This window comes from Pseudorca crassidens, chromosome 4 (assembly GCF_039906515.1).
Source record: "Pseudorca crassidens isolate mPseCra1 chromosome 4, mPseCra1.hap1, whole genome shotgun sequence".
Lineage (NCBI taxonomy): Eukaryota > Metazoa > Chordata > Mammalia > Artiodactyla > Delphinidae > Pseudorca > Pseudorca crassidens.
In genome coordinates, this window is record NC_090299.1 from 130416108 (window position 1) to 130434609 (window position 18502).

Here is an 18502-nt window from a genome sequence, read left to right on the forward strand (position 1 = left end):
AGAGGTGACTGGGATTTGGATGCTGTTCTCAGGAGTTTCCCTATAGTAGGGAACATCTCATACCAGTGAGAAGGTACATGTGTCGTAAGAAGTATAGGTATGATGCTGTAGGCATTCACTTTTATTCCTGGCTGGGTAGGCAAAGCAGGAGTTTGAGAGTAAGAGGGCACTTGAACACTGAGGAGCTTCTGGATAAGAAATGGGTGAAGGGCATTTCCAGGTAGTGAAAATTGTGCGCAAGACAGATAAAGAAAGCAGTTGGGTTTGTGTGGAGCACGGAGCACACGAAGGTGGGAGGTGGTGAGAAATGTCCGAGGGCAGGCTCTGGTGAGCTCACGGGAGAGCATCACTGCCAGCCTCATCAGCTTGGAGCTGATAGTTGAGGCCAGCATTTCTCAAAGCATCGCCTACAGGCCATTGCATCAGGAAAAATGCAGATCCCTGGCCTCTATTCCAGACCCAAATCAAAGTCTCTGCGCCTGGGGCCTGGGAATCTGGCATTGGGAAGTTTTTCAAGTTCTTTGAGGCAGGAAGTGAGTTATGTTTTGTTCACTGCTTTGAAGTGAGAATAGTGCCTGGTGTTTTTGTTAACTGGATGGATGGATGGATGAAAGAATCTTGTGTAAAGGTAGTTTGGAGGTGGATGAGACCAGAGGCAGGAAGACCAGTTCCAGTGGTTTTGAAAAATTGTTTAATACGCGGAGAAGTGGGCACACTATAGTAAGTGTAAAAAAAGGAAAGTAAGTATGGTATTACTCCAGTTTTGGTGACAAATACCCTCTGAAGATCTTTTCTCTAAATCCGCTCAAGACTACATTTTTATTTCCGTGATTTTGAAACTGAGTTTTGCCCACAAAAATGGACACAAATTCATTTTCCTGAAGTTTGTAGGTTTTTTTCTCTTAGTTTATAAGCCTCTTTGAAGGCAAGAATTATATATTTTGTTGCTTTTGGACTTCCCGTGGTTACCTGTCAATTTGGGGTGCCTGATTGATCAGTTTGTGTGTGTTGAGTGCATGTTAAAGCCATATTGCATTATATGTAACAGGTAGGAAAGATTAAACACCAGAATGTTAACAGTTCTCTCTAGGTAGTAGTACTACTGGTGATTTTTGTTTCCTTTGTAGAATATGAAGGAAACAACAAAGACCGTTTACTAATTTTTAATCAGAAAAAAAACCCCCACGGTGTCATTTTATAGTCATCTTTGTGCAGCAGTTCAGGCTCTTGGGCTATGAGGGTCCGAGAAAGGATAGCAGAGACATGTGGGAGTGGAGAGAAGGGGACAGAGGGAGGAAATGAGGCAGTGTGAACTGAACTGAGACTGATGGGGGGGGGGGTCTGCAGGAACGGGGAGGGCAGGTTGCTGCGATTTTGCACGTGGGACAGGTGTTTCCTTCCCAGGGTGCTGGCCAGCCAGATTTGTTACCCTTAGGGCACCCCTCCCCAATCCGGTCAAACCTCCTCCAGGTGTTTCGGGTACCAAACAGGACAGTCGTTTGTTCTTCATTATTAGCAATAAATATTTATGTCTTCCTTTGTTTCTCTTTCTCCCTGATATATGGAATGTATGAAATGAAAAGAGAAATATAGTTGATGGATAAACTCCATTGCTTCATCCAATTCTCAGAGAAAACATCCTTCTCCTTTTACTTAAAAATACCAGTGGAACATTTTGAAAAATGCCTCAGACTTTTTGCAAGAATATATTTTTGTCCGCTTTACGTAGGTGAAATTGACATACGGTAAATTTTTAAGCTTATAATTTGATGAAATTTGACAGATGCATACAGTTGTGTGATTGTCCGCAGACATCGTATAGGACGTTTCCATCACTCCACAAAGCTTCTCATGCCCTCCTTCTGCCCTTAATCCCCCCACCCCCATATCCACTGATGTATTAAGTTTTGCCTTTTCTAGACAAAAAAAAAATGGAATGATATAGTTTATAGTCTTATATGGCTGGCTTCTTTCACTTAGCATAATGGAAACATTTTGAGATTCATCCGTGTTGTGTGTATCGGTAGTTCCTTTTTTTTTCTTTTTTGCGGTACGTGGGCCTCTCACTGTTGTGGCCTCTCCCGTTGCGGAGCAGAGGCTCCGGACGCGCAGGCTCAGCGACCATGGCTCAAGGGCCCAGCCGCTCCGCGGCATGTGGGATCTTCCTGGACCGGGGCCCGAACCTGTGTCCCCTGCATCGGCAGGTGGACTCTCAACCACTGCGCCACCAGGGAAGCCCCGGTAGTTCCTTTTTATTGCTGAGTGGTCATTCTCTGTATGGATGTACTGCAGTTTGTTTAGCAGTTTACCAGTTGATGGATATTTGAGTTCTTTCCAGTTTGTGGCTGTTATGATTAAAGCTGCTAAGAATATTTGCTTGCAAGTCTTTCTGTGGGCATGTTTTCTTTTCTCTTGGATTAATACTACTGGGAGTGGAAATGCTGGATCATATGGTAAATTTATGTTTAACTTAATGAGAAATTGCCAATCTGTTTTCCAAAGTGGCTATGCCATTTTGCTTTCTCATTAGCAATAAATGAGAATTCCAATTGCTCTACATCTTCCTCAACACTCAGTATGCTCAGCCTTTTAAATTGTAGCTGTGTTGGTGGTTGTATAGTAGTATCTTATTGTGATCTTAACTTGCATTTCTCTAGTAATGTTGGGAATCTTTTCATGTGTTTATTTGCCATCCATATGTCTTTGTTGGTGAAATGTCTATTCATAGATTTTGTCTTTTTTTTTTATTACGTTGGTTTTATTGAATTATAAGAGTACTTTATATTGAGTATAAATTCTGTACTGGATATATATTCTTCAGTATTTTCTTCCGGTTTGTATCTTGTCTTTTAGTGTTCTTAATAGTGTCTTTTGAGGAACAGAAGTTTGCTTTGATGACTATTTAAGAACATTTAAATTAGTTTTTTTGATACAGTGTAGTTCTTGAGTTAAAGTAGATTTTGTAGACGCGATGTGCTCTTACCCACAATGAGGAAGTAGATTAAACAAACTCATACAGAGTGCTGAGTAAATAAAATTATGGCCTTAAGGTAGAAGATACTGATAGAACATAGTTTTTTTTTTTAATAATTAAAAATTGACCCTGGTTAGAGAAGACAAGAAGGTACAATAGATAAGAAGATAATTCATATATCACATATGATAGATGTGTGTACTTAACCAGACTACAACAGAATTTATTCTGAAGATTAAATATTTATAAAATGATACATTATTTGAGAGGTGGTATTGTGTTGACACTAGTAGAATCGTTTTCCATTTCCTAAAGTGGATATGTGGATTCTGCATAAAGTGAATATAGCTTGTGTTTGTGATCTAAGCAGGCTGGTTTCAGGGAAGGGTTTCCTCTATACCAGAGGGTATCTTTTGTAGCAGTCGATGAGAAGCTGGGATTGTTAGGCAGAGGCCTATTTTAAGAGTCTGTTTCAATATATGGCACCCATTGCATTTCGAAAAACAGAGGCAACTTTTGCGAACTATTAAAGTGCAGAGTCTTTGGGGGGAAAGATGATCCTTTTCTGAGAGATCAAACCATCCTCTTAAAATCTTTCCATATCTCAAATTTGTTTTCTTTGAAGGAGAAAGTAGCAGCATTCATTTACCATAGCTCATTATTTTTAGTAACTTGGTATTAAGTCTTCACTAATTTCACAAGTAGTTTAGGAATACATTCTCATGGTGGAAGATTTAATACAGAATGAAGAGTGAAAATCTTTACATTTCCCTCATCTTGAACTTCCTGTCTCCGCTGTCAACTTAGGATATATCCTTCCAGACCTCTTTCTATGAATATATGTATTTTTTGTTTTGCACAATAGGATTATTTCATCAACTTACTTTTTACACATAATAGTCTGAGTGATCTTTCCAAGTCAGTTCATCATTCTTTTTGATGATTGCATGATGTTTCCATACATAGTTTGGATGAACTGTAAAATTATTTAATTATTGCTTATCTATTAGTGGAATCTTGGGGCTATCTTTAAAAAGTTTTTTTAAACTATTACAAATAGCTATAGTGGACATCCTTGTTTATATACACTTTTGTGGACATATGAAATATTTCTTTAGGATAGATTTTTTTTTTTCTTTTGGGCTGCGCTGTACAGCATGCAGGATCTTAGTTCCCTGGCCAGGGATCAAACCTGTGCCCCCCGCAGTGGAAGCACAGAGTCTTAACCACTGGACCGCCAGGGAACTCCCTAGGATAGATTTATACAAGTTGAATTGCTGGGTCAAAGAGTATATGGATATTTAAATTTTTGATCTATACTGGCCCTTTCCTTCTGAAAAGCTTAAGGACTTAAAAGAGACTCCTTTAGTACTAGAACTTCTACCACATGTTAAAGTGATTGCTGGGGCACTGCTTTCTTTGTACCTTCAATCATCCTGAAGAGAAAGGACCTGCCCTTTTTCATCCTTCCTGATTCTTGAGTTCTGCTTTGAGTCCACATCCCGTTTTCTGGGCACGTATCATGTGCTAGGCTCTGTTCTGGGTGCTAGGTTGGAGGGCAGAGTCTTTGCCTTAACAAGTTCTCAACTTAGAGATACTACTCCGTCATCTTGCCACATCAATAGGAACTCTTATTCTAGCTCTGTTACTAAGGATTTTTGTGACAGAAACTTGAGCTGCTTTTTAGTATATGTTATAGCCTGTTTTATAGAAATGTTTTTATAGTATTCATAATACTAACAATATTAATGAGCTTTTGTAGCTAATTAGATATGTCATATAAAGATATGTATTAAGGTATTGTAAAAAGTAGGAGACATTTATGTGCCAACTTTTTTTGTTCAATACAGGAATGGGTTGGACAAGTGGAAATAAGTGCCCTTTCTCTTATGTACAGGTGAGCACTGTAATAATGTAGGTAAACAAAAATAAAGTCAGTGGGAAATTAACATGTTCCATTGTAGTCAAGTTGTTAAAATAGCAAAGCAGTTTTATGCCTTGGTTGTAAAAGCATCTTTTCTAATGTTCTGCTTTTTTAATTGCATCAGTTAGATTTTGACATTTAGGTATCAATGTATAGAGATTTTAATTTTCCAAATATTTTTGGAATGGAATATAAAAATTTTTCCAGGCCTATAAACTATATCACTTACCATCAGCCTTCTAGAGAAATGATGTCCTACTCTGAAGGCTGGTAGCATTGAATGGCCACTAGAACAAAGGCAAAATGCTATATTGTCAATTTTACAACTTTTGCCCATTAGCGGAGCCGGTGAATGCTCTGTTTTTTCTTTTTGAAATGTCCTTATAAATATCATCTTCACAATTCCTCTGGTTTTGAGGTCTACTTTTAGAATTATATCTGAAGTTACATGTATGCAAATTACATTTAAAATTTAATTTTTTTACGAGGATACTTTTATATAAGTATGTTACAGCTTAGTTATTCCATTACTATCTTTTGTTCACTGCTCTATTTCCAGTGCCTAGAATATTGCTTGGTGTATACTGGGCTCTTGAGTGAATGAATGAATGAGTGATTAAATCTCAATTCATGAAATATATTTCATCAGAAGTAATTTCTACGTGTTATTTTCAGGAAAGATTTTATAATTTACCGAGAACCAAATGTTTCTCCTTCACAAGTAACTGAAAATAATTTTCCTGAAAAGGTAAGAATTTTTCTAAGTGTTTCTAAAGGATTTAAGTAAAAGAACCACTCAGTTGCCATCTTGACTGCCTAAGCTATAATTTTTAAGTGACTTTTTGAGTTTTTTTAAGTTCCTATTAATCATCCATGAGTTACATTATTTTGTATTTGTTTTTTCCCACAAATCACTATGTTGAACTCTATCATAACATTTTACTAGAGAAAAAAAATTGAGATATTATTGTATGTGATTAATTAGACTATTACTGTTTTACATCAATATAAACATTAAATAGAAAAACAACTTGTGAAAATGGGTTCTGCGATTGCATCCACAAATACTTTGGTACTTGTGATGTATTTCCCATTGTAAAGATAATTTACTGGCTAAGGTGCTATTATTTAGTCACAAAGCAGAAACAACTGAAAAATGATGTGAAGCCTAGAAAGGGGACAAAAACATGATTCATTATTAGAGAACTTTGTTTTGGTATCATCCAGGCCAAGTTGAAGTGTCTTATCACCATGCAAATGGTGGTAAGGGGGCAGGGAACTGAGTGAAATAGACTTTATAAGGACTTACAGGTTTCCAAGGTGCTTGGCTCTGGATCTGGCCTTTCCAGTATAATTTTTGGAATATGACGTAATCTAAGCAAAATCAGTGTGTATTTTTCTTAGCGTAAGTGATTGACTTATGCTAATACACATAAGGTAATACACATAAGACTTACCTATACACATACAATACACATAAGTGATTGACTATTTAGAAGGTACTTAAAACTGTAAAGCAGAAAAAATTTACCTTTGATTCTGCTTCTTAGAGGTAAGCATTATTTAAAGTAAGGTTTTAGAATATTTTCTTACAGTCTTTCAACCCTCATCTTTAGGTAGTTGAAATCAACATTGTTTTCATATATTGTGTGTGATTTTTGTGATCCCATAAGCATTTCCCCAAGTCATTAGGAACTTTTGATTCATTGGCTGTGTAACATTTCAGCATATGGATGTACCATAGTTGACCACATTGGAGCTTTAGGTTACTTCTAAAATATTCACTTCCTACTAGGAAATTTATTTATTAGTAATTCAGAGATATTAGAGATGTAAGTTGCTATGTAAATGTCATATATGAAGGGCTGAAAAGTGTATTTTATTTTTCCCTTTCAGGTATTACTGTGTTTTTCAAATGGCAATCATTATGATATTGTCTATCCCATAAAGTATAAAGAGAGCTCTGCTGTGTGTCAGTGTAAGTAATCACCCTTGTGCTTATATAGGAAATTTTCTTCCTAAGCATTATAGTCTTAGTGCAAACAAGTCAGGGCAAATGCACTGTTTTGTTGTAAATACATATTTCTGAGATCCTTAGGTTACCAAAAATGTTAATACTATAATAAAAACTTATTTCAGTAGGAAAAAAAAGGCACTAGTATAGATTAGAGTTTGGCTTGTAAATACAAAGTTATTTTTTCTTGCAGTAATTAATTTCAGTAATAATGATTTGTATGTGTTTTTAAAGCTGTTAGTGTATAGCTTGAAAATCTAAATGACAGAGGAAATCAAGTATTTGATCGTATTTGGCTCTAGACCTGGGTTTCTTGACCTTGGCACTCTTAATATTTTGGGCCGGATAATTCTTTGTTTTGGGGGTTGTTTTGTGCATTTTAGGATGTTTAGTAGTATCTACTCTGTAGATGCCAGTAGCGCGCTCTCTCCGATGTGACAACCAAAAATGTCTCCGGATTTTGCCAAGTGTTTCCTGGGAGGATAAAATACCCCTTCCTTCCCCAGTTGAGCATTACTGCTGTGGTAGCTCCTTCCTGCCTTCTTACTTTATCTCCTTTATCATCTATTATGACAAAGTGCACATGACTCATACAAAGCCGTGGTGCTGGGCATGTGATGGGCGTTTTTCCTCTGTTCTTTAGCTGGGGGTGACCAGTAAAGACATGTGTAATGTAAAATTTTAAATTGATCTATTTGAGATATGGGAGTCTAGCTGTCTGTATCCTGGGCTGTGTCCTCCACCTGTCCCAGCTAGTCAAAATCTGGACATTTCAGCTTTGGGAAGGACAGCTCATGGTGCCTACCTTTCCTGTACTTCTCAGAACCTGTGGTTCGGATGATATTGGTATGGATGCAAGGTGGTCTGTGAGAAAGGGGATCTCTCTTGGGGACTCGTTTAGGGGGGCGGGCACCATTGTCGATGAATTCTTCGTGGACTTGTTTGGGTAAGGTTCAAAGTGAGAATCCTGAACTCCCATGTGTAGGTTTTGAATGTTTGGTAATATATATTTCTGTGTTTTCTGGAATTTGGTTTTTTTTCTTCTTTTTTTAAAGCAAAGAAGTTGTCTAAATATGCTTCAGTGGCTGCTGAGAATAAATTTTACAATGGTTTCTCTTTAGTCCATTATGAAAAGTTACCTTCTTTCTAGCAATCTTAATGTTCCTTACGTTTTCCATCCAAGCCTCTTCAGGTTGGGCAGGTTGTGTGACATCTCTAGTTCTCAGTTTCTTCATGTGTACAGTTAGAATAAGAACATTTCACTGTGCTGGCATTAAATATGAAGGTGGTATGTAAAGGCTTAGCACAGTGTGTGGGATGTAGTCATTGCTCACTGTGCATGTTTAATTTTATCATACTTGGTTCAAAGTTGTGATACCTTTTTGTGTTATTGTTAGTTTTAAAAATGTCAGTATATTATATAATGATTTTTGAACTAATTAACTGCAAAGACAGAAATCTAGTTCCTCTCTATCTAGGTAACTTTCTGATTAAATTGTGTTATTGCTCATAAGGTGTTACAGGTGTTTAGTTAGGATTTGGAAGCCCGGGCAATCTCAATGTTATGTTAAAACGTAAAGTGAGTTAATATTGTGTAACATCTCTCTTTTGTTAATTGCAGCTCTGCTTTATGAATTGTTGTATGAGAAGGTATTTAAAACTGATGTTAGTAAAATCTTGATGGGACTAGACACCTCTGAAGTAGCTGATGAAAACAACAGTGAAATATCAGATTCAGAGGATGACAGTTGCAAGTAAGTAAATTTCAGTCGTAAAATATCTTTGTAGTGCCATACAAAGAAACAGTTCAGTAAATGCTTTTGCATGGAGTAGCCTCACATATTGAGGTATTATGGTATTCCTGAAATACAGCAATACAGAAACTTACGCAGTAAATTTCTTTTTTCCTGCCACTAATTTTATCTCATTTCTATTATAGGATCGTTTCTTTTGAAAGTTGATTTTGTTTGTTTCTTTGTTTGTTTTTGCTAAGCATCTATTTCTGTGTAATCGTGATGCACATATCTCTGAAATAGATTTGGTCCTGCCTATATGTGTGTATATTCTAAAATTTTAAGGTTAACCTGTCAATTGCTTACATATCCAGTGATGAAAACGGCCATTTTGATTTCCTTGACTTTCTTTTATTGTTTTCTTTCTTAGATAATGCCGCCTCCTTTTCTTTTTATATAATAAAAATCCCAAGTTGGGGTATAAGTATGTGAACAGCTCTGGATAATGCCTTTGTTTATGTTGCGAATAAACACCTTTTAACTTAGACTCTGCAGCTTATTTTTCTTTTCCACTTAAGACATATAGGGTAGTGGTTAAGAGCTTGGGCTGTGGACATCCTAACCCGGTTTCATTCTTGGCTTCCTGCCAACTAACTGAACTTGGGGCAAGTTACCTAAATTCACTAAGAAGCCTCAATTCTATAGGTATAAAATGAGGATATATTAGTATTTCTTTAAAGTGGAGAATTTATAAGAATTAAATGAGATAACATGTAGAATGCACAGCCTAGTTCCTAGGTATAGCATCCAACGTATATTAGTTTTTATCAGTGATGTTAAGAAGCTTACTCTGTATTTTATAAGAACTGACCTATTTCATTCTTGGTGAAGCTAAAAGTATATCATTCCTTTTGTATGAGAGTATGAAAGTACCCTTCATGGTGTCACATACTGTAAAACTAGAGAAAAATAAAATTAAGCCTCAGGATATCTAATTCTTTATTAAACACTTAAATATATCTCTATTTGTAATTCCCAGCACTTCTTGAATTAAACTGTAGATCCTGATTGAAAATTCGGTTGACTACCATTTTTACATAAGAAAGAAATGAGTCAGATTAAAATCTGGGTCTGCCATTGTAAATTTAATCCTAGAATAGACTAATTAACTTTGCACAGATGGAAATTCTGCTGCATGGTTTTCTCCAGGTGCCTAGTATGATTAAGGCATGTCATTGAGCATAGGGGAATTTTGAGGGAGAACGAATAACTAGCTTGTTGTAGCTTATTAACTTTACTTGGTGTGTGGGGACTTCCAGCAGATGCCCTTTGGTTGCTGCTGCAGTTTTAGCAACAGCTGGGTCTGGGATGGCAGCTGGCAGGTGAAGTAGGCGAAGTGTGGAGTAGAGGCTAGTAAGCTGGAGAATTGTACCAGGGATGGTGTGCTCATTGTAATGATCAGTTTTCCTCTTTATACTATATTATTAAAGCCCTTGGAACATGGAAGCCTTTTTAATTAATTTTTTCTTGCATTATTAGGATTTCCTTTTACTTGTGTCATGTCTGGCTTAGGGAGGACCAAGCTTCATTTAGGGAAGAATGCTACGTAATCATGGCAAGACAGATGGGCATAGTGTGTAATATCCAGGCACTGTGCTCCTGTGCCTGGATCTCTTCACGTTCATATTGATCAGTCCTGAAGTGTTAGAAATTAGGGTGCTTGTTTAGTCCAGACTCTAAATACTTAGAGTCTCTTAAATATTGCTGCATTTAAGGGTATAGATTTGGAGATTGTCCTAAAGACTAGAGATTGATTTATTAAGGAGGAGGAATTATACGACAGAAGAGTACAGGTAGCCTCTCACCTCATCACCCACTCAACTTGCCATCAACTTGTCCAGCCTCTTGCCTACCCCTGGGTCTTTGCACTTGCTGTCCCTTCTGCTTGCAATACTAAATAGCCTATGGTTTGCTGTCTCATCACATTTAATTCTTTATTGAAAAAGGCATCTTCCTTCATCCCATTTTTTATTATTTGATCCTAGGTCTCAAAACTAATTTTTTCCTACCTTTTTTTCCCCCAAAGCACTTAGCAGCATTTAACATACTGATTACTTATTTAGTTGGTGTCTACTCTTACCTGATTGTATATCTTGTTTTAGCGGAATATTTTGTTTAATGGAGCCTCATCTATATTTTGAAAGGAAATTTTTACATTAAATGTTTTTATGAACTCAGTTATTCTACCAATGCAAATTTCATAGTTTATTTCTGTTTCTCTTTTCTTGATGATTGAGTCAGTAAGAATTACTGATAAAAATCTTTGACCTATATACATACGCACGTAAACACATGTACCTATATACATATATATATGTATATATGCACAGTTATACTAAAGCTTGTTTGAGCTCCTTGGAATATATATAAGGTTGAGTTTTTGGAATATAACTGGGATTTTATATGACATTAGGACAAGTTAATTGCATGCAAACATTTTTGTGCTCCTAACGATGGCTGTATTTCTTCCTTTGTAGGAGTAAAACTACCACTGTTAATGATGTGAATGGATTTAAATCTTTGTCAAATGATCAGGTATTTTTATTTAATGGTTTTTAACTGCCTCTTCAGTATAAGAAAGTATATGAATTTATAGTCTTAATTTTTTTCTCTTTTCTGGTACATTTTCAATAGAGTCAGGATCATCTACTAGTAAGACATTCTTTGATGGCCTCTTAAATTTTTAAAGTGTTCTTCATTTGATTTTACTCTTATACATATCTCAAACATGTTTTGAAAGCATTTCTGTGTTGATTGGACTTCCTGACTTTGTTTATTTAGCACCCGAAAAGCAGTGGGAACTCTCCTAGCCTTCCTTTGTCTAGAAAGGTTCTTAAGTCACTCAGTCCAGCAGTCTATAGAAATGTGGAATATGAAATTTGGCTGAAGTCTAAACAAGGTGAGTTAAAAAAAAAATCTGTATTTTCCATAAATTTGCTTTGAGGCCCTTGAAAATGATTATGTCAACTTGATACAATGCTGATATTCTTTACAGCTCAACAAAAACATGATTATTCCATTGCTGCTGGCTTACAGTATGAAGTTGGAGACAAATGCCAAGTAAGTGATTACTTAGAGGAAGTAAAGATTTGACTTGAAATCTTATTTATTGTAATAGGAATCAAGAAAACAGCTCAAGTTTGGATGTGTTGTTAATTTGGGATTTCAGAATATATTGTGTGTACATTTTAATAGTTATAAATATTTAGCTTTTGAATACATTACCAAAGTCAAATATATCTTAAAACCGCGGCGTCCCATCACATGATCTTTAAAACAATTTAGTCTTTGATATTACTTGCCTCAAAGAAGTAACAGTAACGTCTTAGATTTTTAGATAATTTCATTACAGTTGACAAATAATTTATTGAAATTGATTCAAACTTGACATTATAGGTCAATTTGGTATATGGAAGGCATCCTGGAAGATTCTGATAATACACAGTTTTTTGTTGGATTGAGATAAGAAAGTGAACAGTAAGAGAAGTTTTTGCCATTTACTTTGAATAAGCTGCTGCTTTGGGCTTAAAACTGTTGATTGTTAAGGGGGAAAGTTGTGTTAGATCAGTGTTTCTTACGTGGAGTGATTTTGCACCCCTACCTCCCATTTAGCAATGTCGGCAGACATTGTTACAGCAGGGAAGGTGCGACTGGTATCTAGTGGGTGGGGGCCAGGCATGGTGCCAGACGTCCTAGAGCGCACAGGACAGCACCCCAGCAAAAAATCATCTGGTCCCAAGTGTTAATAATGCCAAGACTGGAGAAACCTTTATGAAAAAATATTACTCTTTCTAAAACAAAAACAACACACACACAAAATAATTGTTATTTGGAAGATAATTTTCATCAAAAATGGTCTTCATCAAAAAGTGTTGCCTTTTTAAAACTATTTTAAAATAGCCATTGACAAACATTTCTTCTTGACTTGTGGAGGAAACACTTGTTTCCTTGGTGATAAAGTGGTTTGTGAAAAGTGTCTGGGGGACCAGGATTATTTCTGGAGGTCAGTGACAGACTTTACCTTAAGACCTTTTAATAGTGTTCTGATTTGGGTGTATTTTTAAAGGGAGAGGGAGAAGATATGATTCATTTAGGTTCTTCCTTACACGATTGTCAGAAATGTGCCCTAATCACAGAACAGAATTGGGGAATCTTCTACTATAGAGATTTGGGGAACTTGGAACAGAACAAAAGAGAAGAGTAAAGCCAGGGCTTAGGGCACTCCCTCCCTCCCTAACCCCACTCAGTAGAGAAGAGAAGATTGCTTGTTTTATGCTGCATCGCTAAAATTATGTTACTTGTTATTTTAAATCAAGCATATTTGCTTTGGGATTTCAGTTGCTTTTGTAAAGCAGATGCTGTTGATAAGGTAGATGGTAAAGCAGGTACTTGTTTTAATTTTTTCCTTTTTAGAGTACTTTTTTTCTATTTCTACCCCTTGACTACTTCACTTGGATAAAATTTAATTGAAATTTTATTACGGAAACTGCTGTGACTCAAGGTGACTTTTATTTACTCAAGCAAGCTTGTAAATGTAGTTTAAACTTCTAATAAAAACTAACTTCAGAAAAATATTCTTTATTCTTAAACTCTGGAAGAGAGGAAAGCAGTGTCCTGCTGTGACTGAAGGACGAAACCTCGGCTTGAGGACTTTGATCCACAGTTGGCCGTTCCTCTGCGTATGGGTGTGGAGGGCTGACCATACTGTGCCATTTTACATAAGGGAGTCAAGCATCCAGGGGTTCTGGAACCAGTCCCCCGCGGATGCCGAGGGCCAACTGTACTGATAAAAAAAGGCGGAGGTGGCTTCACTCAGGGCTGTGTCCATCAGGCTCCCAGTGCAGTGCTTAGCGGCGCCCTGTGCTGTGTGTGCCGTTTGACTGCAGGAGGGGACCTAAAGGCTTATCGTCCTGTTAAGATTTGCTGTTGTGTAATAACCAACTGTATGTCAGAGAAGAGATGACGGATCTGTTTTTAGGGAGAAAAAGGTCACGTTTACATGTGACAATATTGTAAATGTTGGAAAAGTGAGAAGACAATAGTGATTTTAATAATAGTTGTTCTCCTTTGTTGAGTGGTTGCTGTGTGCAGCCTGGTGTCCTTTATATATATCATGTGTACCTCATTCCACCTCCATGGGTCCTATGATGTAGGTACTATAATTAGCCTCATCTTACATATGAGGACACTGAAGCATGAGATAAGTCACTTGCCCAAGGTCATATTGCTGGTAAGTAGAAGAGCGGGGCCTGGAGTCCTGGTGTGTGTGGTGCTGCCACAGCCCTGCCTTCAGAACCAAGACAGTTTAGAAAAAACTTGGAAGAGTAAACAAAGAAAAGTATTTTGGATGGAGGTACCTAGGTCTGGGAGGTCAGAGACAATATTATTGTGTACCTTTTGAACTTCGTTTTGTTTTTAACTATATATGTTCATTTTCTCTTTAGTTGAAATTGAAATAACAGTTTAAAAACTGATGGTTGATGCGAAAGAATCAGGTGACTGATTTTTCTTTGCGGAATCGTTCAACAGGTTAGGTTGGATCACAATGGAAAATTTTCTAATGCAGACTTTCAAGGGGTTCACTCTGAGAACGGGCCAGTTTTGGTCGAAGAACTTGGAAAGAAGTATGTACTGCTCTTCAGCTAAGGTGTTCATTCACCGTCTCTTCCACTTAGCCTATTGTATAATCGTGAGCATTTCTAAATGTCCCTGTGTATTTGCAAATTCATTTAAATGTATTGCCTGTGTGTAGAGAAATATATTTGTGTAGATCTTGTAGAAAAAATAGTTGGAGTTCAAATTTAGTGTTATCCGTGTTAAGGTATTTTAAATAAATATTTGTTTTGTTGCTTACTGTTTAAAATGTGCCATTCTTCACTAAGGCAATTTGGAAAATCAACCGTATTGTAGCTGTGAAGTGGGGACTTTGGAGGACAGGGACCACATTCATTTCTAATTTCATTCATTGCTGCCTTGTGTGCAGTCTTCAGTAAATGGTTATCTGATGGAGGAGTGAAATACTTGCTATTATACAGTGTTACTTAGAGCAACTTTTGTTTCAGTTGCTGCTGCCTTTATTAGAGGAAAAGGCAGTAAATCACACCTAAACTTTACTGTGGAAAATGTCAAACATACACATATGCGAGGAGGATAGTCCAGTGAACCCCAATGTAATTATCACCCTATTTTAACAACTAACAGCAGGTTTGGCAGTCTTTTCTGATCTCTTCTCCCTAACCCCCTTAAAAAAGATGCGAGTGGAATTAGAATATTTGAAAGCAAATCCCAAACATCACAGCATTTCTCATAGACACATATATGCCTCTGTGTGTCTCTAACACGGTAAAGACTCCTCGCTTCCCCGTCCTTAGCTACAGTACTTTCATCACATCTCACAGAGTAACAGTCTTTCCTTCTTTATCTAATCTTTTGCTTAGGTTATGATTATGGCCTTTTAGTCTTCTGTCCTTGTAGGTTAGAAAATGTGCTTTTGATTTATGTCGTCTTATTTGATTAGAGTTACATCTGGGTTGCTGAATGCTTTGTACTTTAATGTGTTTTCAATATAAGAACTAAACCTGGGAATTCTTAGGTAAACAGAAAGTAAAATATTTATGCAGGATACTTAAGTGGATAGTCTTGGGGGAGCACGATAAATTACTGCAAGTCTTTTCCCTCCTTTTAAAGACTCTCCCCGAAGAACCTCAGACCGCCTTCCTCAGAAAGCTGGAACACGGTGGCAGGGAAGAAGATGAAAAAACCTCCTTCTGGACAGAATTTCCATTGTGGTAGGAGCACGCCAGGTTACCCTTCCTTTGGGGAGGTGACGGTGCTTGGGGGTGTCTATAATGGGAAGATTACGAGGTAGTTTGGCTCTTGCCACAGATGCGGACTACAGAGGGCCCAAGGCCCCGGCGAAGCCAGGAAAAGCCCCGCCCACGCTGCCACCTCGCCTGCAGCACCCTCCGGGGCTGAGGCAGCGCGTGCCCCCCGGCCACTCTGCAGCGCCGCAGTCTCAGAAGCCCTCCAGTGAGCACAGAAGTCTGAGCAGGACACCCACACAGGCCACAAGGTAACCGTCCCAAAGGCAGGAGAGCTAGAAACTAAGTGAGAAGCATCTCTCTTACTTTCTGCGTCACGTGCTTTTAAAAAGTCGCAATTTTTGTTCGTATACTTGTCTACAGCGTGACATTAAAAGTATTGTTGATAGAATAACGTGAGGATTTCAGTTCTTTATAACTCTCTTTAAACAAATCAAAGTGATTTGGTAGGGTCAGATATCTTTGTTTTTGAATAACTTTTTTCAGATGATTTAGATCGTAACCTGGCACCTCAGAGTTTTCCGGTAGCTTGTAATGTGTTAAGTACTGAATTCCAAACTGCAGCCCCAATTCCTTGCAGGGTGAGGATATTCCCCTTTACATAGGAACTTAAATCAACCAAAATGGTCAGCTTACTGTGTTCCGACAAGTTTGGATTGTTTGTTGTAATGTGTCTGATACTGAACAGGTTGCTGTGGCCATGAACTACCAGCATTCTGACTGAATATGCAGAGGCAGATGAACTTCAGGGTCATAGTTTCCTGTGCCGTAGATTTAAATTTTTCCCTAATCTGCCCTTCCTTGGAGTAGTAGTTACAGAGTAGTTTATATTCTTTGGGGGAGCTTTCTTTGAGAAGGTGTGTCTTAAGTGCAGGCTGTCCTCTTCCTGTGAACTTGGCCACGGCTCCTGTGGGTGCTTGTGGCTCACCTTCCCCATCCAAGCTTGATCTCCCCGATCATCTGAACAGCTCTAGCATCTTCTTATGTGCTTGCTAAGGTCTGGTCTTTAGTTTCTTTATTTTTGGCATTTGGGCATTCCCCTTTCTTGGGAACGTACTTAACATTTTGTCATTAAAGACAGTTTATGTAACATCTTTAAGACAGAGTTGTAGGTTCTTAGGCTGACATGGTACCAATACTGTGTAGTTTCCTGGGGCTGTGGTAGCATAGTACCACAGACTGGCTTAAAGCAACAGCAGTGTACTCTCTTACAGTCCTGAAGGTTGCAAGTCTGAAATCAAGGTGTCAGTAGTGCCGTGCCCTCTCTGCAGGTTCTAGGGGAGAGTCTGTTCCAGGCCTCTCCTGCTTCTGGTGTTGTCCACAGTCCTTCGCGTTCCTTGGCCTGTAGGTGTATCACTCCAGTCTCTGCCTGCATCATCACTGGTGTTCTCCCTGGGTGTCTGTGTCTCTTCTAGTGAGGAACCAGTTATAGTGGGTTTAGGGCCCACCTTACTCTGCTATGATCTCATCTTAATGGCATTACTTCTGCAGAGACCCTATTTATAAAGTCACATGCACAGATACGAGGGGTTAGGACTTGAACGTATCTTTTTTGGGAGATGCAATTCAATCCGTAACAAATACCAGTACTTCATATCCATTACAGTTTTTTTAATTGAGCCAGCTGTTCGGGATAGCAAATTAATTGCTATTGTTCGAAATCCAAAACACTGAAAAGTTTGTTCTGATAATTCTCCTTCCTATCCCTGTTGTCCCAGTTGTCTAGCTGCTTCTGCAGAGGCATCCAGTGTTAACAGATTCTTGTGTATCCTTGAAGGGATGCTTATATGTGTGTAAAAAGTACATATGTGTTCATAATCCAGTTATCCAAAAGTTCTAATGAGAACAGATGATTAAAAATCAATCATAAGAAAGAATTCCCTCATCCCTCAAGGGTGGTCACTAGATACCACAACCGTGAGAAATGGCCTGGGTACAGAGTACTCAGGGCCGTGTGTTCTTGGCACACCCAGCAACAGTGTGCAGGGGCATTCGGGGCCCACGGTGGGTTAGCCTCCCCCAACAGATAGCACTTATGTCACTGAATCACCTAGTTGTGGCTGAAGTCTGATGTGTGGACATTGACCAGACTCCACTAGCATCTGGTGGTATCTTACCCAGTACAGGCAAAGTACCTAAGAGGACTAACTTACTTTGAGTATTAGCTTTGGAAACCTAAAAATGTGAAGTCAGTATAGGAAGGTCGTGGACAGAAATGAGATTTTTCTTTTTAATAAAATTCTCATTTTTTAGTGGACTAGAAGAGCCTTTTTTTCTCTTGAACAGAGGATACTCTTTAATGTCTTAAAGTTTTAAAAAAAGAACGTAACAGACTACCAAATGACTGATTTAAATACACTTTTGTTTACCACAAACTGAAGTTTTATCCAGTGTGTTTCTAGTGTTTTGTCCAGTCTGTTAGGGATGAGAATGATCAGACAGATGTGGTCCTTTTCTTGTTTATGTGTTAGCTACCTATTACTTGGTGTATAAAACACGTGATGGCAGAAGGCAGTGGAGAGTACATAGACATAAAGCTTTGGAGAATTTTGACACTGTGATTGATTATGTGCGAACGTAGTTGTACTTGCAGTGAGTAAGCCCTCTAGCCTGTGGGAGTGAGAATGAATTTTACTAGTGTGTTAAATTTAGAGACTGCTGATGGTTGAATATTAAGAGTAAGATTCTAAGAAATTCTAGTCAAAATTTAGAATTTTACAGCTAACACTCCAGTGGATTTAAGTCCATTAGAATTTATCTTAACTTCATTTCTAATATTTCACACATTGGTTTGGAATTCTCATTATAGAATAAAAAGAGCAGTGATGTTGGGCACGAGACCTTCATGACCTCTCGCTTTTTAAATTTCTTTCTCATTGATATTGTCTCTTCCTTTGGAGAAAACAAAACAAAGTGTCAAAAACCAAGCAGGATTGCCACGTATGCTTTCATTACGCAGGTGCCGAAAATGATAGA

At 37.9% G+C, this 18502-nt stretch overlaps 1 protein-coding gene across 4 annotated transcripts in view; it reads left to right on the plus strand.

The window, feature by feature from the left end:
• OTUD4 (OTU deubiquitinase 4) overlaps positions 1–18502 on the plus strand; it is a 91617-nt gene that overhangs the window by 58423 nt on the left and 14692 nt on the right. For all 4 annotated transcript variants that reach the window (XM_067736767.1, XM_067736766.1, XM_067736764.1 and 1 more), the window contains exons 4-13: positions 4825–4871; positions 5574–5646; positions 6795–6876; positions 8534–8666; positions 11183–11240; positions 11487–11604; positions 11701–11765; positions 14235–14329; positions 15393–15493; positions 15591–15777. In XM_067736767.1, the coding sequence (XP_067592868.1) occupies positions 4825–4871; positions 5574–5646; positions 6795–6876; positions 8534–8666; positions 11183–11240; positions 11487–11604; positions 11701–11765; positions 14235–14329; positions 15393–15493; positions 15591–15777 (959 nt within the window). The remainder of the gene's footprint in view (positions 1–4824; positions 4872–5573; positions 5647–6794; positions 6877–8533; positions 8667–11182; positions 11241–11486; positions 11605–11700; positions 11766–14234; positions 14330–15392; positions 15494–15590; positions 15778–18502) is intronic.